Genomic DNA, 22,803 nt, shown 5'->3' with positions numbered 1-22,803 from the left:
CGCTCGTATCAACGAAGGTAGGAAGCTGCACGTTTTCCGCACCGTAGAGAATAGCGGCGTAGCAACGAGGTATTTTTATATCCATTATAAGACGGATTGTCGATTTCCACTTGGACAATTTTTCGTACAACGCGTCGTTAAGAGGCTCATCCCAACTAATACTGGCACGCCATATGTCTTGGAGAAGTATTTTCAACCCTATGGCCGAAAAAATCCCAAGAGATCAAATATCGACATCGGGATTTGAAGACTTTCACGCTTTGTTGGAACGAGTGTTTCGTTTATCACGTTGCGGCGCAGCCTTGCAAATCTGCAATTAAATCTAGAAACTTCGTTAGTAGGTTCCCAATACATACCTTAAATCTTGGTGGTGGATGCCCACTCTCTTAAGCCGGATTGTTTTGACCCATTGTTTACTAGGTGCTGTAGAGCCATCGGAGAATTGGACGCCCAGTTTCTGACTTCGAATCCAGCACTTGCGTTGATTTGCCTCATTTGCTTGGCTAATTCAAGAGCAGAGCCTTCATCATCTTCACAATCGATGAAGTCGTCGACATAATGGTAACGTTGTACCGCTTCGACTGGTCGTGGAAACTCATCTCGAAATTGTTCGGCGTTTTTGTCTCGTATAAAATGCGCGATACTCGGGGCGCAGTTTACCCCGAACATTAGGGCACGCATGACATAAACATTTTGTTGATTGTTGTCTTCGTCACGCCATAAAAACCATTGTGCGTGCATATCGCTTTCGCTGACTTTGATTTGGTGAAATATTTCAGCTATGTCGCCGCACACAGCTGCTCTCCCAACTCGAAACGATGACAAAACTTCCACCAGCGAGTTCAACAAGCCAGGTCCAGCAATCATGAAATCGTTAAGACAAACGCCGCCTGACTTTGCGACGGCATCCCATACCAGTCGGATTTTCCCCGGTGTGTTTGGGTTCGTAACTCTAAATATCGGTAGATACCATGTCTTAATTTGTTGAATGGCTGCTTCAGTTGGCGATAGCTTTCTCGAACCTTCTGAAATTAAATTATTTATTTGTTCTTGAATTGTAGCTTTGAGGATCGGATCTTTGCTGAATTTCTTTTCAAGACACATAAGTCGTTTGTGAGCATTTGTGTAACTTTCTGGAAGAGTAACGTCTTCGTTCCGCCAAAGTAGTCCCACTTCGTACCGATTGTTTACTTTCTTACAAGATTCGTTTAGAATAGTTAGTGCCTTTTTATCATCTGGGGATAACAGCTGTTTAGGCTTGATCTCCTCAAAGTTAAATAGTTTTTTACAGAATCATGAAGTTCATCAAGACTTTTTTCGCACTCACAAATGTGGAGATTCACCATATCTTCATGCGATTGCTTTGTGTGACAACTTTGAAGTGTCCAACCACGCCTAGTTTTTAATGCGATGGGCTGATACCACGAACCCTCGCGAGCCTTTAGTGGGACAGCTAGTTTCCAATTATCTAAAACAATTAAAATCGTTGGTCTGGCATTTGTATACGACCAAATAGGCAAACCATTCAAGTATGGATACATTTTTGCTAACTCTCCAGTATCGATCGTTTGAGCAGGCAGACTTAAACTTTCCACAGTGTGAGCATTGATTAACTTATATTTGCGCTCATTTGTCGCGCCTGAAATTACTACATTGGTTTTATAATAATCGTACTCGGTGCGATTTGTGTCGTCAATCCAGCGTAGGCATAATGGCTCCTGCACACCGCTGAGTTCTAAATTTTCAAACAAACTTTTTCAATTAAGGTGACAGCAGAGTCTTCGTCTAAAAAGGCAAATGTTTCGATAACCTTACTCGGTGTATGTAATCGAACTGGAATTATTCGAAAGTATGGTCCCTCTTTCGTAGTGGTGCTACTGTGCGCAATTATTTGCTTATCAATGCCATCGTGCGGTATGCCACTGCTGTCTACAGGTTGCAATGTGCTGCGATGCAATAATCGATGGTGTTTATACCTACAACCATCGATACCACATTCTTTATTAACGTAGCATTTACGGCGATGAGAATCAAGGCATTGCCGGCAAATATTTTGCTCTTTAACTATTTCCCACTTGCGTTTGAAGGGTAAAACTTTAAAGGCTTCGCATCGTGGCAACTTGTGAACATATATTTTACATACCAAGCATTTGTTGGCACTAGCGCTGGATTCAGCTTTACTATCAGTAACGATTTCAGCTTGGGTGTGTGTGTTAACATTCGCGCAATGTTACGAATCCAGTCACTAAAATTTTTTACTATAGGTATACATTCATCTTTTGGGTGCATAGCTCAGTTCATTTTATAATTATTCGGCAGCTTATCTACTAATTCCTTTACTAGTAATGGGTTCATTAGATGCGCAGGCAACTTTCCATAGTTGCGCAAATATTTTGCACGCATAAGAAAAACTCAATTAAAGGTTCTAGCTTGGCTTTGAGAAGCGGCATAGCTTTGGCTTTATTAATTGCCTTTTCCAGTATATATACTCAGGTCGACCACAGCACATACGCAGTGTTTGAATAATATCTGGTACCATGGCAGGTAACAGCAGCTTGTTCTTTACTAAATCGCGTGCTTTGCCCTTTAAACGTGCTTGTAATCTCATAAGATTTTCAACATTCGAATATCCCTCCACGGCTGTGCTGTTATCGAATTGGCTTATAAATAGGGGCCATTCCTCTGGCCCACCATTAAATATAGGCAACTGTTTCGCAATAGCTTGCCTAGCAGTAAGCTGTGCTGGTGTAGGACCCAATTAATAGTTGGTATCCCTTCACGCGATCTACCAAATTCACCAAATTGTGTTAATATTTTGTACTTACTGTCTAAGTACTGCTGTTGCATGCGCATTTCCTCTCCCAAACGCTCCAGCTGTAGTGCACGTATGCGCTTTGTTGTGTCAAACATCTGGCCATTCGTTGCAAACAGTGGTGAACTTGCACTATTTTCGTTGGTTTTTAGCGAGGAAGTCACTCCGCTCGAAAATGTTGCTAAGCCTTGTTGCATAGGGAAGTTAGGTTGCAACTGATTATATATTCGCGTAGATGTTCCTAGCTGATAATTTGCTAAATGTATAGTCTTAGTTATAGGTTCATTCTTAGCTAATTCGGTTTATGAGTTCTTTCGATAAATAATCTATTATTCCGAAGATTATGCAGTGGAATATATGGAATGAACAGGTTAGATAAATCGGAGCAATTTATGCTCAAGTTTATTACATTATAGGCAAGCATTAGTGAGATACAAGTTCTTCTGTCGTGCAAAGCCTGAAGACCAAGCAACTTGCGCATGCTGGTATAAAATGGGAGGCCGTCTGGCCAGTGAAGCATCCGTAAAGCAATTTTCTTAAAAACTTTTTGAACTCTTTCAAGTTTATAGGAGTTAGATTCATAAAAAGATTCCATATTATTGAGCAATATTCAAGGCGACTTCTGACCAAGGAGATATAAAGTACCTTCATCCTCATAGGGTCCTTAAAGTCACTGGTGTTTCGTCTAATGAACCCAACCATTGCAAATGACTTTGCAACAATGAAGTCAATATGACTGAAAAAAGAGAGTTTGGAGTCAAAAATGACACCCAAATCTTTAATCTCTCGACAACGATTAAGAGATTTAGCATTTAGTTTGTAGTTAAAATATGTCGCAGCTGTCTTTTTGGAATAACACACAACGCAGAATTTGTTTGCATTTAAAAATAAATTATTGTCTGAGCACCAACCGGCAAAGGAGTCCAGATTACATTGCAAGTTAGTGCAGTCAGAGCTATTACAGATCGTCAGAAATAGTTGGGCATCGTCCGCAAAGATCAAACATTTTGCGAATTTGAATTGTTGGGGCAAATCATTTATGAAAATTAAGAATAATAGACGGCCACAATGGGTACCCCTGCGGAATACCTGACCAGGCGTTTATATGTAGAGATGACTTGTCGGCTCCAACTGCCACATAGAGCTTTCTGTTCGATAGAAAATTCTTGAAGAATTTCAACAAGTTTCCATTGATTCCCTACTTGGCTAACTTGCGTACCTACTAGAATAGTATGATCAACCTTGTCGAATGTTTTCGAGAAGTCAGTGTATATGAAGTTAAGTTGCTCAGAGTTCTCTAAAGCACCCACAATTTTATTAGTAACTAAAGCTAAATTTGTGGAAATATAGTGTTTACGCGGGATGCCTAACTTGTCCCTATCTGAGTGCGATCCCCCCAATGCAACTCTGCAAATCGATACTCGATACTCGACTTAATTTATAGCCACCTACACCATCACCGCCACCTGTCAACTTAGAGATTGATAGAAGAACATCGTCTGCGGTAACAACGAAATTAGAAATTTGGCATTGGTACCCAGAGTGAAATATAGTGTTTACGCGGGATGCCTAACTTGTCCCGATCCCCCCAATGCAACTCTGCAAATCGATACTCGATACTCGACTTAATTTATAGCCACCTACACCATCACCGCCACATGCATGTACATGCATGTACATGCACGTGTATTGTGCTTTTTGTCAGCACTCATGCATATGCATGTCGGGATGATGTGTGGGTGCCTTTCCCCTCCAAACGGAGGATTTTGCGGGTCAACGGTTGTCGTTTTCTATACAACCGGCCTCTTGGATTTCAACAGCCGTACCATACGCATCTGACGCCAGCGATCTCTGCCGTTTTACTTTCAGGTAATATTGTAACCAACCAATTTATACATTTACCCAATAAATCACATATTTTATAACGAGATTTCTCGCCTTCTCTTATTTTATTCCCGCATACACCCGTTCATTGAGATCGACCCGGTGCGCCCAAGAATCAGACACACCTCGGCCGAACATTTGGTCCTTCTCCCCTCTGACCGCACCACAAATCACAAAAAATTCATCCGGAAAAGTATTTTGCCCACCAACGAAAAGTCTATTATTTCATACCAGCGTGCAAAAACACTGAGAGATTAAGCCATCTTGCCACATCAGCGCCACCATACAAATCACCAAAAAGTTCAAAGTAAGTGCAATATTTCTTGCCACATTTTTTTTGGTTAAAATAATAAATAAAAAGTGGGAAAAATTGATTTAAAGTGCCATACGTGATTGTAATTAACCGCGAAAAGTGTAAAAACCGTGTAGTGCCAAAAAGAAAATAAGCGCAAACGCGGAGCATTAACGTTGTTAAGATTCCTTGTGACTATCTGGCCTGTCCCCCACCAGCGGAAAGGCTCTCCGGACACAGCACACGGAAGAGGTGCACATAACCTCACTTTCACTAAAATTTCACGCCATTCGATTGCGGCAAATTTCAATTTCCTTTTTGCATCACTCTTATTTTTTCACTAGTTTTCTAATCTATTTTTATTACACAGTTTTTCTTTGTCTTTGTTGCACAAATTTATCACACGTTTTCACACTCTTCGTCGAGATTCATATCAGCGCGCGCACTTATTTATAATAAAGTTGAACGTTTGAGTAGCGAGTGGCCCCCTTTATTTCCGTTGTTGTTGTTGTTGTTGTTGTAGCAATGCTTCTCCCCACCTAACAACCGCGACCGATCACAAGTTGTCATCAATATCCTCTAACGGGAGTCCAAGGAAACTTTCCGTTTCAACAGGGTTCCCCTTCTCCCTGCTTTTTCGGTAGGAAATCAGCTGCAGTGACAGAAAATATAAATATAATGGCAGCGGTCAAGATCAAGCATAAAGCGGCATATGCCGTATTCCTGAGATGCATGTCGAACATGGCTGAAATTCAAACTAAATTGAAGGAGGAAAAAGATAGGGCAGTTTCGACCTGAGGGAGAACGCGCACGCGAACATAGTATCCGCCTGCCAGCTTGCGATACTGAGGTATTCAAGGGCGACTATTTATCTTGGCCAACGTTTCGTGACCTGTTCACGGCCATCTATAAAAACAACAGTCGCCTAAGCCCGGTAGAAAAGTTGTTCCACCTTATCCAAAAAACTCAAGGTGAGGCAAAGGATATAGTAAAGAAATGTCCCTTGACAAATGATGGCTTCGAAACAGCCTGGAAAAGCCTATGTGAGAGATAACGACTTGGTGCTTTTCAAAAAAAAGTATCCAAGCAACCAACAAAATCTATGTGTAAAATGTGCAAATCTATGGAGCACAGATTACGCAACTGTTCACGCTTTTGCGATTTAACCCCGGTAGAAAGGATTAAATTCGTTAAATCCACAAATGGCTGCCTGAACTGTTTGTGCCCAGGACACACAGTGACGAGGTGCACCAGTTCGTACAACTGTTCCAAATGCCACTCTCGTCACCACACGCTCCTGCATGCGGACACACTTCAGCAACCGGCGGTGCGCAACCCTTTCAAAAATGCGGATAATACCCCATCAAAACAGGCACGGAAAAGACAGGAGCTGGGACAACCACCTTCCTCTACGAATCAGAATGTCAAATCCTGCCATGCCAATTCCAGCACAGGTGTGCTATTAGGAACTGCTCGCGTACACATTCACCATAATGGTACCGACTTCTCCGCGCGGGCACTAATTGATTCAGGGCCTGAATATTCTTTTATAACTGAAAGACTAAAACGCAAAATCAATTTGCCAGCGAGGAAAATGCATGCCCAAGTTTCAGGCATCACAAATGCGGTGTCAGCGCAGCCTGCTTCAGCTTGACTACACCCGTTATCGTTCTAGCTAAACTCACTGGGAATCTTCCATCCTGCCATATCCACGCAATGACTATGCAGGCATTCCCAGACTTGGTTTTGGCAGACAAGAGGTTATACGGCAACGAAGACGTAGACCTCATACTTGGCGGAGACATATATCCCCAAATTATAATGAGCGGTATAAAAAGAATGTGCTAAACACACTCTTAGCCCAAGAGACAGTGTTGGGTTGGATACTAACCGGTCGTATCGAATCACCGAATCCAAGGAAGAGCATTATGTCTTTCTACAACGAGGTTGCGTTAGACAACCAACTCAAAGCTTTCTGGGAGGTAGAAAATGTACCATAAAATAAAATATTAAAGGAAGATGAGAGGTATTGCGAAAAATTATTTAAAGAAACGACGAAACGTGATGAAGATGGAATATACATCGTATCACTACAAGTCAGGAAGGATTACCCTAATAACATTAATTTAGGACCGTCCCTGAAACGCGCATGCTCTCAATTCTTCCGGAATGAGGGGCGGCTAATAAAAACCCAGATTAAGTGAAGAATATGTTCGAGTGTTGTCAGAATATGAAACGCTCGGACATATGGGAAAATTAAAAAAGAATGTACCACTAAAAAAGTACGCGTAGTATTTAATGCCTCGAGCCCTACGGCCAACGGTAATAGCCTAAACGACATTCTCCTCCCAGGCCCAGTTCTACAAGCCGATCTACCCATCCTTATCTTAAGATGGAGACTGTACTGTTTCGTCTTCAATAGCGACATCGAAAAGATGTATCGTCAAATTTGGGTGAACAAAATCACACCAAATTTCAATGCATTGTGTATCGCACTTCCCCGAATGACCCTATTAGTCTCTACGAATTAAAGACGGTTACCTTCGGAGTGAACTGCGCTCCATACCTCGCGATAAGAACGCTCCCATAACTGGCAGACGACGAATCCAATTCACACCCTACAGCGGCTAGGATACTGCGAGAATACATGTATGTAGATGACGTACTAACGAGTGGTCACACGATCACATCGACCATTAAAGCCAGAGATGAAATTCGTCAAGTCCTACACTCAGCAGGCTTTCCACTTCGCAAATGGACATCCAATTCAGAGGATATTTTAAGGGCATCCCCAAAGCAGACCTCCTCAGTGAAAACTTCCTGGCATTCGAAGATACCAGTTCAGTGAAAGCATTAGGCATTCGATGGAATGCCCACTCAGATTTATTTTATTTTATAGCAGGGACGCTGGACAATCCCGAAAACATTACGAAGCGAGCGATATTATTGGCAATCGCCAAACTTTTCGATCCATTAGGGTGGCTGGCACCAATGGTCATTGAGGCAAAAATACTCATGCAGAGTATTTGGTTAGAAGGCACCGCTTGGGACGAACCAGTATCGACCAGTACGTTGGAAAAATGGAAAACCTTCACCGGCCAATACCATGAGATGATAATGGGCACTCTGAGAAAAATAAGCAAATTCCAACACTTACAACGAACAATTTTTCAAAATTAAAGGAGACAATTGTTATATTTTTTCACACAGCCCAATATATTAAAAAAAAAAACTCACTTATCCACTGATCAGCCTAGTGCAGACATCTATCACTATTTTGTCGTAATCAATTCCATCAAATACCCACTGTATAAGTTGCTGCAAACTTTGTAATGTAAGAGGTTCAACGGCAAAGTCTTTGCCTTTACCATCTAAACTATATAAAATATTATCGATATCAGCAGTTTGATCCGACAGTATCAAAGATAAATTCTCACCAGGACCTTTGTCTTGGCAACTAAGTTCTGCAGGTCGTAGTAGTGTTTTAAATGTTATTGATATTATATGTAAAATGATTAAATTATCAAAATCTTGGTGCCTCGATTGTACGCCGCACATATTTATTTTTGAGCAAAGAAAATTTGAATAGTAAAAATGGCGTGTAACCGGTGATTGTTTTGTAAAGTTTTCCGTTAATTTCTCAATAATTATATCCAGGTGCCCCAAATTCAGCATAAGTATATCGCTTGCATCAATACCAGTAATTATGCAGTATTCCAAAAGCGACGTCTGTAAAGATAATGTGTTCAGCTTATAATATTTGTATGCCATATGATGTGCTACTTGCATTGCATACATTTGGCCATGGTTTCCAAAAAGTACAAGTATTTGATTCATATATGTATGTTATATCACCTGAAAGAAGCTTTGGTTGTGGCGATCATCTGTCATTGAACGATCTGATACTGCCAATACTACCTTTTTTAGTCCTGGTCCAACTATTTGGACTGTAGTACCCTTAAGGACTATGAATGAGTTAGCAATTTAGAGCTACGAACTTCTGATATGAGAGCGGGAAAATGCAGTTTTTGCTATATTTTCCCAAGTTTCGCTTTGAACAAAATCCCCCTTATTTGTTTGACGAAGCTTGTGTACTGCTTGGTGCTTCTTACTCAAATACCACTGCTCGAGCAAACTTCCATCCATCGTATTGTAGCCGATATACAATATATCCTCTTTATTCGAATTAATCCAGTCTATGTGAGATATTGTTTTCAACAACAAACATCACAAACAGTCATTATAAGGGTTCGGTACAAAAACAATCCGAGTCCCGAAATTAAAGAATCCCGACATGACAAAATCCCGAAATTGGAAAAAAGCCAACTGTTTCTACTGGCTTAGTGTGCTACTGCCCCAGTGATCTAGTTTTTTTTAAATGGCAAGCAAATACATATAGGTATATATATTCGCACGCCACAAACTCACCATACCAGCTGTCAGCTAACCAATAAATACACGACAGGGTTGCATGCAATCTCAGAATGGTACGTGCAGATAGAACGCGTCGTGGAGAGCGCATCGCCAATCTGCATGTAAGCACAGGCAGTTGTTACACTTTCGAATTTAATTACGATTTTCGCTATTCGTCATGAGCTGTCGCACAAAATTAGATCCATACCTTCGTCAGCGTAGAGCGCTTCGTTTTAAACTCGCTTTATTCATATTTTAACATACGTTTGTTAATAAAACAACACGCGTGTCACGAAAGTAATTTTGCGCGGGTGGCTTGGAATCACGTCCGTTCCAACCTCCCACACACCGCAATCTTACTGGTTTTGTTAAAATGCATAAGCTGCTCGAAATCACATCCATTCCGACAGCACTAACTAATAATATAATACACAACTGACAAAATGCATGCGCTGTAGCGAAAACGCGCATCACCCAACCAACCTCACGGCCACTCGCCCTGGCACATCCATAAAATGGCACAGTCGTCCTGAGAGCGATACGACACATCAGACGCTGGAACGGAGACCTCGGCCCCTTCGTCCAAGCCAGAAAAACCTCAAAACCCTCGAATCTTGAACGGAGACCTCTGCCTCTTCGTCCAACCAAAAAACTGCAAATCTGGAACGGAGACCTCGGCCTCTCCATCCGGAATAAAAAAAAAAAAACAAAGGATAACCAAAAAAAAAAAAAAATTGTGCCATTTTGGAACGGAGACCTCGGCTTCTTCGTCCAGCCTTACTGGCCATCGACTATACATATATTACGTTATGAATTACTATATTTAAGCGTTACGTATAAACCAATGGCAAGAAATATTCACTTCTATCGGTTCATAACCGCTAATTTTTACATCTTAGCTCAGGTGGCATGCTAAACAAGTCGGAAAGGATTCCCGGCCATTTGCGTGGCAGACGAACTCCTCATCTAGATTAAGTTTAGTGTGTAAGTCTTATATTAATTTTTCTCGTTTCAGCGGAGGTCATTGGCGGAAAACGATGTTGCGTATCGCAAGGGGAGCCGGCATGTTTAGGCAGGATGCCTAACTTTTCCGCATCTGAGTGATATCCCCCCAATGCAACTCTGCAAATCGATACTCGATACTCGACTTAATTTATAGCCACCTACACCATCACCGCCACATGCATGTGCATGCATGTACATGCACGTGTATTTGTGCTTTTTGTCAGCACTCATGCATATGCATGTCGGGGTGACGTGTGGGTGCCTTTCCCCTCCAAAACGGAGGATTTTGCGGGTCAACGGTTGTCGTTTTCTATATTCGAAAATAAACGAAATGAATAATAAACGAATAAACGAAACGTATACGCGTGTAAAAAAAAAAACGGCTACTGTTTCAGACCGTATGAAAATAAGGTGCTAACAACTAGCATATCGATGTCGGATTTAGTATTTGAAGGTAAAGTATTACAATCATTAGACCAAGATATATTACTTAAATTGAGATCGCCTAAATATATAATTTCATCAGACGGATTAGCATTATTGACAACTCGACTTAAATTATCTATATGCTTCTGATGAATAGCAATGTCACTACTTGGTGGAATATAGGACAATAGAAAAATTATTTTTTTATTACTAGCAAACGTAACGCATATACAAATTTGTTCCACGTCACCATTATTATAATCAATATTAATTTGTCTACTACATAGATCACATCTAACTGCAATTGGGACACAACTACCCCTTTCAAGCCCGGCGGCGTTAGAGCAACGATCATTACGATATACATAATAATAATTATAGAAATTCATTAGATGAAAAATTTTCAGTCAACCACGTCTCCGTCAAAGCTATTATATCATATTCATGTGAAATGACATTACTATATAATTGCGATGATTTCGTACGCATTCCACTTACATTTTGATAATAAAGCGTATATTTAGATTTTAACACAATAGAATAAGAATACCCACGTTAGATTCAATGGTTGCGATTTCCGAAGAACCGGTTTTTGGCGGAACCGAAAAGGGCAAACAGCCACACCAGCAGGCCAAAGCTCAGGTTTGAGCATACTGTTGAACCAATATTCGGGACACCTAGTTTAAAGGTTATTCGTTTTAGTGATTCCACGGCAGTACCATTCTTAATAAGCCTGTGGCATGAAAGCAACACTTTCTGTATCCCAGAATGTTTGGAAAGCGAAAAAGAAGCAGTGTACAGCCACTTAGTTTTGGCGGCAACACAAAGTTCCGAGTTTGCATTTGAGCCAACAATGCGAACATGTTTATTGTAAGATTTATTTTTTGCAGCAGCTACCTTCTGACGAGCAGGTTGCCCCTTTTTTTCGTTGGTAGTGTTCTCGGTACGAGTATCAGCAGTTTTGATATATTCAACATCACTAGGATTGTTATTATCGTTTACAATAACAAAACTTGCATCAGTTGGTTCGTCAATATTCGTAGGCGACGTAAAATTGTTGTTGCCAGTGTAAACAGAATTTTGCATAAGAGGGCGATCACAATTATCATTTGAATCGATGTTATTATTTGCTTGATTACAAACCGAAGCATAAGTAGGCAAACGTTTAGCCGGCTTAGCAGGCCAAAGCTCAGCATCAGTGACGGAACGTTTTGCTTTTGTTTCGGTATGCGAAACAGAAACAGATAAACATGATGATAACTCAGCAGCATCACCATTTGATTTACTGGAAATAAGGACGCCAGCAGCAGCACCTTTTTTTGGTTTTGTAGTTTTCGTACACTTGTTAGAATTTCGTATATTAGGCGAAATGCAGTTGGGCGAGTCAACGAACTTACCGCGAGAACGCGTTTTCATTGCAATGCTGTTGTTGTCACTCATTCTTTTTGCCATAGAAATATGATTGTTATAGGCTCTAATAAATTTTTGTTGGATTTCTGCCAATGATGAGCATACTTTATTAAACTCTGAGAGGCTTATTGTTATTGTGCTATTCACGCAATTGTCACATATAAACATTAGATTCACGTTTGATTTTAAAAGATTTGCTGCAGAATTATTTAATTTAGCACATTTTAAATGTACTTTATGACTACAGATATCACATGAGATAAAATCCCTCTCACAAATTCTATATGATAGCTTTTACACTTAAGCATTGCAAAATAGTTAGATACACGCAGCTATTAAAAACGCGTCCGCACACCACGAATGCAATTAGCAAAAAAATTGTATTGTGTGAGATTATTACCTCAATCACAGCCTGTTTCCTCCAGAATTTCTGCTGCTTTCTTCACTACTATAATTTCTGCTTGAAAAACGCAGCAGTAATCGCGGCCACCGTGGTGTGATGGTAGCGTGCTCCGCCTATCACACCGTATGCCCTGGGTTCAACTCCCGGGCAAAGCAACATCAAAATTTTAGAAATGAGATTTTTCAATTAGAAGAAAATTTTTCTAAGCGGGGTCGCCCCTCGGCAGTGTCTGGCAAGCGCTCCGATTGTATTTCTGCCATGAAAAGCTCTCAGTGAAAACTCATCTGCCTTGCAGATGCCGTTCGGAGTCGGCATAAAACATGTAGGTCCCGTCCGGCCAATTTGTAGGGAAAAATCAAGAGGAGCACGACACAAATTGGAAGAGAAGATCGGCCTTAGATCTCTTCGGAGGTTATCGCGCCTTACATTTATTTTTTTTTTATTTTAATCTGGAAGCCTTTAGGATCTACTAATTTCTGAGTCGACACAGTATATAGCAGACCCAACCCCTTCCATTAATTTAGAGCCATCCGTATACACGTGTATAGCTTGTTCTGCTATTTCAGCACCCCGGCACCAACCCTCTGGCTGAATTATGGCCCCAATATCTCTTTATAAGCTCAAGCACGGGACCATATATTCCCTTTGCCCGATATTAGATGGCGCTATACTGCTGTGACCATAACGCGATGTTTTTGGCCGTTAGGTCTGCAGGCGGGATGTGTAGAATGGCATTCAATGCTGCTGTTGGGTAGTTTTTTAGGTTCCCGTTATGCTAATCATTGATACTCTGCATACCGTCTCAAGTTTTTTGGTATACGTACTTTTTTGTCTTTCTGTCCACCAAACAAAAAGCCCATAGTAAAGTATGGGTTTGACAATTGCCGTAAATACCCACTGAGAGAGTTTGGATGATAGGCCCCACGCGCATCCTAGCATCCTCTTGCCTGCATAGAGTGCCGGGGAGGCTTTCTTCGCTCTCTCTTCCACATGGAGTTTCCACGACAACTTACTATCTAGTATACCTCCTAGATACTTTGGGAGAGCGGGGTACGTTTCACACTGGGCACATTTGACTTTACTGTTTTTAGTATGTACAGGGACCTTTATGAAAAATATTCAGATGTGGAAAGCACCTTAGTCTTATGAAAAGAAACATCAAAAAATTCACCATTATATTTCAACGCGTACGGAAGTAGCATGCGTTTTTAAATTTTCGCGATCTTTATTGTAATTTTGCGTAGATCGGACGTAAGCTTTCTTCAAAACAATAAAAACCGCTTATTTTATAGAATCCTTTGAAATAGGCCCCCTCCACGTGTGTTTAAAAATTAAATAGTGATTTTTTCTGAAGTGAAATACAGTTTGCAATATTCAAGAAAACGAGACGGTAAGTAGAATGGGATACCTTTGACTTTCGCCAAAGGGGTACATTTGACAAATGTCAAGCGCGAACAGCTACTTCCGCAGCGGAGAAGTATAATATAAAAAGGACAACTTTGATCATGCGAATGAAAAAAACTAGATGTTTTGAGGAACGATTCGGACTCTGGAAACGACAGTAGTTGTGATGAGAATTTTAGTTATCACTCTAAATACACAAGCCATCAAACGCTAACAAAATTTCAAGAAGAACAATTGGTTGAATATGTAAAGAAGTGTGCGTTTTTTGCATATGGATTGTCTTACGATACATTCCGAGGATTTGTTTATGAGTTTGTGGTCGCTAATATCATATCATGTCCATCTAGTTGGATAACTAATAAGGCGGATGGAGAAAGCTGGCTTTATGGATTTTTGAAGCGAAACAGCTTGGCTAAACTTAGGCAAGGATAAGAGAAGAGAAAAAAAAAAGAATTTTCAATTCCAAACGGTTTTCAATAACAATTTTTGTTTGTATCGGTCAACATAAACATATCCAGCGACGAAGAATTGGTATTGCTAAATTTCCTTCGTCGCAGAAAGGAAAAGAAAGCAAAGAGAAAATATTGGGCACATCCATATATTCAGAAAAATGTTCATTGTAGACTGTTTGTATGTGCAAAGGAGTTGTCTCAGGATGATACAAAGTTCCGGACATTTTATCGCATGTCAAAAGCTACATTCAAGGATTTGGTTATGCTCGTTGGTGCTTCCATACAGAAAGAAAACACCAATATGCGTGAAAGTGTCCCTCCTGAAGAACGGCTTATGGTAACATTAAGGTATGTGTATAACATTGTTTCATTCAATGTACGGGATTCAATTGTATAGGGCCTCATTTTCGGAAAAGGTTCAGTAACGTTGTTGTTGTTGTTGTAGTAATGTTTCGCCCCACCTAATAGCTGCGACCGATCACAAATCGCCATCAACATCCTCTAACGGGAGTCCAAGGAAACTTGCTGTTTCGACAGGGGTGGACCATAATTAAAGGGGTGTTAGAGGCGTTGGTTCCACATTACAATTAAAGAGATGGTTGGAGTCATGTGGGGACACATTGCAAGCGGGGCATACATTTTGTATGTCGGGGTTGATTCTGGATATGTACACTCAGAGAAAAACGCCGTTCTAAAATCCAGCACCACCGGACTCAATTCAAGCTTTTCATGTTCTTACTTTTTTGTTCTTGAAAAACGAACGACTTGTTCTTAAAACAACAACCATGTTCTTGAACTGACACCATTTTCTTTAAAACAGAACGGCTGGTCTTAAAATATGAACAAATGTTCTATTAATGAGAACGATGTTCTTAAAATAAGTCCAAGAAAAAAAAACGGTACAATTCGTGTGCACTACAATGTTAAATACAACATTTGGCACCAGCTATTAAGCAGTTGTAATGGCCCAGCGGCTATGAAGTTCATCTTGTGATCGTGTGGCGCGAGTTCTATCCCCGTTAAACTCTGAATTTTTTTAAAACAATTTTTTTATGTTCTATTTTTTTAACTCTTATTTTTCGTTCAGTTTCATTCACATATGCACAGGTAATTCTCAAACTTGTTATGAAATGTTTTAAGTATATATGCAGATTACGTCTTCAAATAACAATAATTTCTCAATAAGAGAAATGTATGAGAAAATGCTTATTATGCACTTTTTCTTATACTTTTGAATTTAAAAAACAATTTTTTTGTTATAAATATTTTTTATTTATGACAAAAAAATTATTATTAATAAAAAATAAATAAATATATTTTAAAAAAATACTTTCCCCTCCCACCAAAGATCAAGCACGAACCGTTCTTAAATTGAGACCGACAAATGTTAAATCGATCCCAAATCGTTCTCGAAGCGTGAGAACGAAAAATCCTAAATCAAGCCCAAGTAGTGCTTGAAATGAGCACAGAAGTTTCACACATCAATACCAAACTGGTCATAAAATACGTACGGTGTGCTTGGAAAAACTGTTCTTAAAACAATCCCATCGTTCACGAGTTAAGAAAAAACATACTTAACAGACTTTTGTCAACGAATGTTCTTAATTTTGAACTTGTTTCGTTCGTTTTAGAACGATTTTTTCTCTGAGTGTAAGAATTTAACCGGTTACAGTATCCAGATCGAAGTTGAGCTAGAGTGACGCGCGTTTCCCTAGGCAGAGTGCGTTTCTCCTGTTGTTGTGTTAACAGTGGTCCTTTCTCTTCTGCTAGTTTTGGGTATTGTTCTTTAAGTACTGGATTCACCGGGCAATTCCTGGCATAGAGGTCCGACTCTTTGTGGATTTCACTGAGGACCTGTTTGTGCTTTTTAGCTTTATATGGCTGTGTCCTCAGGTACCTTATTTCCTCATAATGCTTACGGATATTACCTCTTAAGCCCTGGGCGGTGTAGCCTCATCAATCAGATGTCTGTTGGGATGTCCAGGTTTCTGGGTATTCAACAGAAACTGTTTCTTTATCATTTCATTTCTCTCCCTAATGGGGAGTATTCTCGCCTCAATATGTATATGGTGTTCTGGGGACGTAAAACGACAGCCCGTAGCGGTTCTGAGGGCGGTATTTTGGCAGGCCTGTAAATTCTTCCAGTGAGTAGTCTTTAGGCTTGGCCACCATAACGGGGACGCGTAGAATGCAATCGGCCGGCCAATTGCTTTATAAGTGGTAATGAGCGTTTCTTTATCTTTACCCCAAGTGCTGCCGGCAAGAGGTTTGAGGATTTTATTACGCCTCTGGATTTTCGGTACAATTGCGGTTGCATGCTCTCCAAGTTAAACAAAATAGGGGATAGGAAACCACCCTGTTCCACACCTTGTTTAATTCCTCTTGGTTTGGATGTTGCATTCCTGAATTGCACCGATGCTAGCCGACCAGACAGATAATTAGCGGTCCACCTTTTAAGACTTAGAGGAAGGGGAGACCCTTCCAGGTCTTTCAGTAACGTGCCATAGTTGACCGTATCAAAAGCTTTTGACAGGTCTAACGCAATGAGTACTGTCCGATGATGAGGGCTTTGATTTAATCCGCAATTTATTTGAGTACTAATGGCATTTAACGCGGTGGATGTGCTGTGTAGTTTTCTGAAGACATGCTGATGATTGGCTAGTTGCAAATTTGCTTTGAAGTAGGGGAGCAAAATGGCTTCAAGCGCCTTGGCTACTGGCGACAGGAGAGATATCGGGCGATACGACTCTCCTATGTTAGCTGGTTTCCCAGGCTTTAGTAGCGGGACCACCTTGGCCATTTTCCATTATTCGGGTATGACAAAGGTGGAAAGAGACAGGTTGAAGACATGCACTAAATATTTGAAACCCTCTTTCCCTAGGCTTTTAAGCCCACTGCTTTGGATGGTTTAGCATGACCGATGTCATCGCCAACCTCTTTCGCGGTGATGGTAATTGGTGGCGCGCTGAATTTATGTTTATGTGCGTGTCTGTTGGCCCTCCGTCTATCTTTGTCGACCGTAGAATGCATTATATATTGTCGGCAGAAAGCGCTCGCGTATTTTTTCGCATCCGACAGCACTTTATCACCAAAGGCGATGGAAACTTTGTCATTGTGCCTAGACTTTACGGTGGACCAAAGTTTACCTACAGCGGCAGAGAAGTTACAACCGCTTAAATGCTCCTCCCAACTCGCCCGCTTGTGTTCATCCACAACCAATCTGATGCGTTGGTTTATATCCCTTAATTGGGGGTCGCCGGGATCGAGCTGTCTTATAAGGTCACGTTCTCTCGCTAAACTTGCGGCCTCCGCCGGGAAGTGGGGCCGTATTTCGGGAATTCTACCGGCGGGAGTTAAAGGAGCCGAGGCGGGCGTCAGTCGGGATAGGGAGGGCAGCAAAGCGGTTGTCTGTAAAGGATTTGTATTCGTCCCACTTTCCTTTTTTAAAGTTAATGAAAGTGCGTTTTTCTGTGACGATGAAGTCAGCGGAACGCTCGAGCGAAATAAGTATAGGCAGGTGGTCGGATGCCAATGTTACCATCGGCTGCCAGTTGACGCAGTTTACGAGTCCTGCGCTCACGATTGATATGTCCGACGACCTGGGACAGCTTCCTACCATACGTGTGGGGGCGTCTCCGTTTATTGTGCAGAACGTCGTTTCTTCTATTTGATCCACCAACATCTCACCCCTACTGTCCGCCCGCAAATTTGAATACTATAGATCGTGATGGGCATTGAAATCGCCTAAGATAATGCGATTGTTTCCAGTGAGTAAGGCTCTGATAATAGGGCGGTATCCACTGTGGCAACAGGTGGCAGGAGGGATGTAGATGTTGATGATTTCTAGGTTTGCATCGCCTGACCGGACAGATAGGCCTTGACGTTCTAAGACACTGTCCCTGCGGTCGATGCCGGGATCAAATATATGATATTGCACAGAGTGGTGTATGATAAACTCGAGGCCGCCTCCATTTCCGCTCTCACGATCTTTTCTGTGGACATTATACCCAGAACACGTCTGCAGTGCAGATCGTCGCGGAGACCAGAACATCTAGGAAAGTGGCACCGTCCATGGCAGGAGCTGCATTGGGCGGATGTCGCAAACGTATATATTCTGTGCTGGCAAACGGTGCAAAGGGAGGTAGGGACTAAGAGTCTGTTTCCCTGACCTACACAATTGCTGTATTCAACTGTTGAGCGAGCGATTGGATTTGATTGTGGTGAAAGCTATGAGCCGTCGTTATCACTAAATTGCACATAACCGCCTAGGCCATTTAAACTGCTGCGTAGAGATGCGACACAAAATCGCTTGCAGCACCTGGGGGAAAGCACAAAGCAACACCTTTGACGATGTAGAACGCAATTGGCCGACCGATCTTTTTTGTGACCCACCAGTATGGTCTTCCGATCTACATAACCTCCACTGGATACAGTTGCAGGCCTATCATAATTCTACACTCATAACTGCTATGGAATGCTTGGTTATGACATCTGAATAACACGAACTCCTCCTTGTTGAAGATCGAAATGATATGCTAAACAAGGTGCTTCTGAAATTTTCTAACTCGGGATTTCCCGACCGAAAACCGTTTTATCCAGATAAATACGCGCTGGCCCGCAAAGATTTCTAAACACAGTTGGCTTAAACCGCATTTCCATACGTTGCAGATAAGTACGCACATTTCCAGGGCCCGATACCATCTCGCCTTTCATAATCTGGTTAAAGTACTTTCAATAGTGCTTAGTCCCTCCAAAACCTTCCGGGACCTGGGGTAATTAAACACTTCCCAGTGAGTTCCTTGTCACCTTGTCACTTGCTCAGCTTCGATATTGTTACAGAGTAAATTCTTACTTATCCAGAATCACCCCGGCATGCGTCATGTAAGCCGCATGACATACACCACCGAGTCAATTGTAATGTAGAACCAACAACTCTAGCAGTAATTTCTTTGTCGTGCAACTCTGTTGAAAATCCTAGTATTAGGTGTTGCTACAAGAACACTGTTCTGATGACAAATTCGATTTGTTATAGGAATATTTTCTGAGTCGGAGCTTTTCATTAGATATGAGTATCTTTGAATTGAGGCCACTACTGAGTTGGTGGCGAACATGTTGTTGTGTATGTGCGTGGTCTAAATTCTTTATAACTTTTTGTTTAGGTATCTGGCTACAGGATGCACGTTCAATGCGCTTGCTTTATATTTTCAAAGAGGAGAACGTACAATCGGAGTAATTGTTGAAGAAACAACAAAAGCTATATGGAATTCATTAAAAGATTGTTATATGACGTTGCCAAATGAGGAGCGTTGGAAGAGTATTGCGGGATGGTTCTCTGATCTATGGCAGCGGCCAAATTGCTTAGGACCTATCGACGGAAAGCATGTGCGAATTCAAAAATATCCAAATTCGGGTTCAGCTAATTTCAATTACAAAAACTACCATTCAGTAATATTACTTGCCTGTCGCGATGCCGACGGGATATTTACATCAATAGAATGCGGATTTGCAGACAAAATAGCGACGGGGGAGTTTTTAGAATTTCGACGTTTGGACGTTGGTTAGAAAGTTACAATAATTTACCATCCCCAAAGGAACTACCGCATGACGACAGTGGAAATAAGTTTCCATATTTTTTCGTAGCAGATAACGCCTTTCCTTTAAGGAAAAATGTTATGCGGCCTTATCCGGAAAGAAACATTGTCAACAAGATGCGCATATTTAATTATAGACTAAGTCGCGGTAGGAAGAACATAGAGTGCAGTTTCAGGATGATGGTAAAAAAATTTGGAGTTTTCTCAACACCTATACGATGCCAAAAGTACGAAACAATCATTTCAATTATACAAAGTGCTTGTATTCTACATAATGTTATAAGGAATCATACACGATCTTCCTTCCCGATATCGAAAACCAGCAACCAGTTCAACGGAACATAAGTACTCTGCCAGAGTTCGATAATGTAAACATAATGGAAAATTCTGCCCCACAAAACTTACGACACTATTTAAGCAATTATTTTTTATTACCAAATGTTTCTTTGCCCTGGCAGTGGAATTATTGTTTATAAAAACTGTTAGACTGTTTTTCTTTCCATTTAACAACATTTATTGCAATAAATTTAAGTCAAATAGTTGAAAAAAAAAGTGAATAATAATTCATATCAAATAATATTACGAATAGTACTCGATCTGTTCTGTGAATGAGGCTAGTTTGAACTATGTGTACACACGCGAATAAAATTATAGCAGCAAAAATTAATTGCAAGTTGTTTCAGCTACTTCCTTTTTTGTTTTCACTATTTTTAAATAAAACTTAAATGAACGAAAACTATGCAAACCGATTTCAAAACATGTTCTAAATTTTGGGAAACATTTTAAGCATATGATTGTTTAGTCCATTTTATTTATATATATATTTATATAATTATTTTTCTAAAGCAAAACTAGGTGAAAACCGCAAAAGGCCTTGTGCCAATACTTACTCCCTGGGTGTACATGTATTCAAACTAGCATCCACTTGTAACACTGGTACTTTTTTCGTTCACTATTGTATCGTCTAATTCATGACTACTTCTATGTAGTAAGATACTTATGAGATCAGCCCATTGAAAACATACCCATTCTAACATCTGTTTATAACTAAATAATAGTATAATTATATAATAAATAATATACAAAAACGCAAGTTTACTCGGGCGAAGGAGCTGGGGTGCAGACCATAAGACGTTGCTGGATCAAACGGTTCCGCCTGACAGATTGTGCCCTTTGTTCATTTAAAAGCTCCTCTAGCAGCATCATAGATCGAATGTTAAATGTGCGCAAATTCTCGAGAGAAAGACTTCTTACGTCGGGAAGTAAGCTCATTAGAAACATTTTTTTTTTGGATCTTCCGAAGTTGTATTTCCCTTTTTTGTTTTAAGGTAATTTAGCACCGCCACATCGACTTCATCTCGGGCTGTTTTATTTCTTTTCTTGGCACTAAATGTTAGTTCAAAATTGCTTTCTTTGGCTGGATGTGATTCTAGGTTGTTGGAGATCAAAGATCCTGTCTTCGTGGGGGCACAATCGCTGTAGTTGTCGTCAGCAATTGATCCATTTTCAATTTCATCCAAATATTGTTCTTCCATTTCTGATATTATAATGTTGCTGGTATTTTCAGAATGATGCACTGGTTTTACATATGGAAGAACGAATTGCATAATGTCGTGCAAATAGTAAGGCCTCTTCGCTTTAGTAGAAGATCCACTAGGAGATGGCTTGAGACTTCTTGCAAAGCCATTTCGCAAGTTCTTCCACTTTTCTTTGCAATCAGGCACTGTAAGGAAGAGTGTAATAAATTTATATCTATTTAGACATATTCTTTGTTTTTATTTATAAAAAGAAATCCAAAATCTACACACCTGACCAATTCATTTCTACACAAATTGCTGCCCAGGCTCTTTCTGTAACATCTTTCTTCGAATATTCTGCTAAATTATTTTTTGTATAGGCAAGGATAATTCTCAACCAATTGAACAAATTTAGTCGCGTCGACCATTTTATATTTTCTTATATGAAATAAATTCAATATATAATTATAGCAACAGAAGTTTGCAAACGAAAAATTGTAAACAAACATCTTCTTCTTGCTCTTTTCTAGGCGTATTTACGCCTAGCGACCAACATTGCTGTACGCCTAGCTACACGAAAATTTCATGCTTTGTCGCTTTCATGTAGCTGACGCCTCGTATGCAGCTCTCCATTCAAATACATGTGTTCGGCATCAAAGCGTACAAATTTCGCTTGCAGCTTCTAATACGCGTAGCCTCGTGTGCACCTTGCCTTAGAGGTTTTACAAAATCAGCCGTGGATGAATTTTTAACAAATTAGAGTCACATATATGCACACTACTCGTTTGAAATTAAAGAAATTTACAATTTGGATGAAACTGGTATTCCCACTGTTATGGACACACCTAAGGTAAAAAACTAATACATTTTCATATTTCATATTTGAAGTGATTTAGAACAGCAACTGCTGTAACGAGCAACCGATTTTAGTTTTACTTGACAATCATGCTTCACACTTCAGCATTGAAAGCATGATATATTGCCGTGAGAATGGCATTATTTTACTTTCGCACGGTGGGGTATTTGAGCAATCTAAAATCTTAAATCTGGACAAAAGTCGATTTTTCAAAATATTCCAATTTTTTTAATATACTCCCTAGCATTCCTAGATGTCCACTGAATAGTATACATACCCGAAGTGGTATAAAAATTGTGTGTAGTTCGATGTATTTTTGGATTAAAAAGCAGTATACC

General features: G+C 40.4%; 1 protein-coding gene across 1 annotated transcript; it reads right to left on the bottom strand.

Annotated features, from left to right (window-relative positions):
• Nucleotides 1-21,279: 21,279 nt before the first annotated feature.
• Nucleotides 21,280-21,913, bottom strand: LOC137240904 (uncharacterized). Its single transcript, XM_067767849.1, has 2 exons — nt 21,901-21,913; nt 21,280-21,815 (listed from the first exon to the last, which is right to left on the bottom strand). Exons 1-2 carry the CDS (start codon nt 21,911-21,913, stop codon nt 21,364-21,366), a joined length of 465 nt encoding a protein of 154 aa, XP_067623950.1. The 3' UTR covers nt 21,280-21,363.
• Between the last annotated feature and the right edge of the window lie 890 nt (nt 21,914-22,803).

The sequence above is a fragment of the Eurosta solidaginis genome, chromosome 1 (assembly GCF_040869045.1).
Source record: "Eurosta solidaginis isolate ZX-2024a chromosome 1, ASM4086904v1, whole genome shotgun sequence".
NCBI lineage: Eukaryota > Metazoa > Arthropoda > Insecta > Diptera > Tephritidae > Eurosta > Eurosta solidaginis.
Note: the sequence above shows the minus strand (reverse complement) of the source record. Positions and strands in the feature narration are given on the sequence as shown.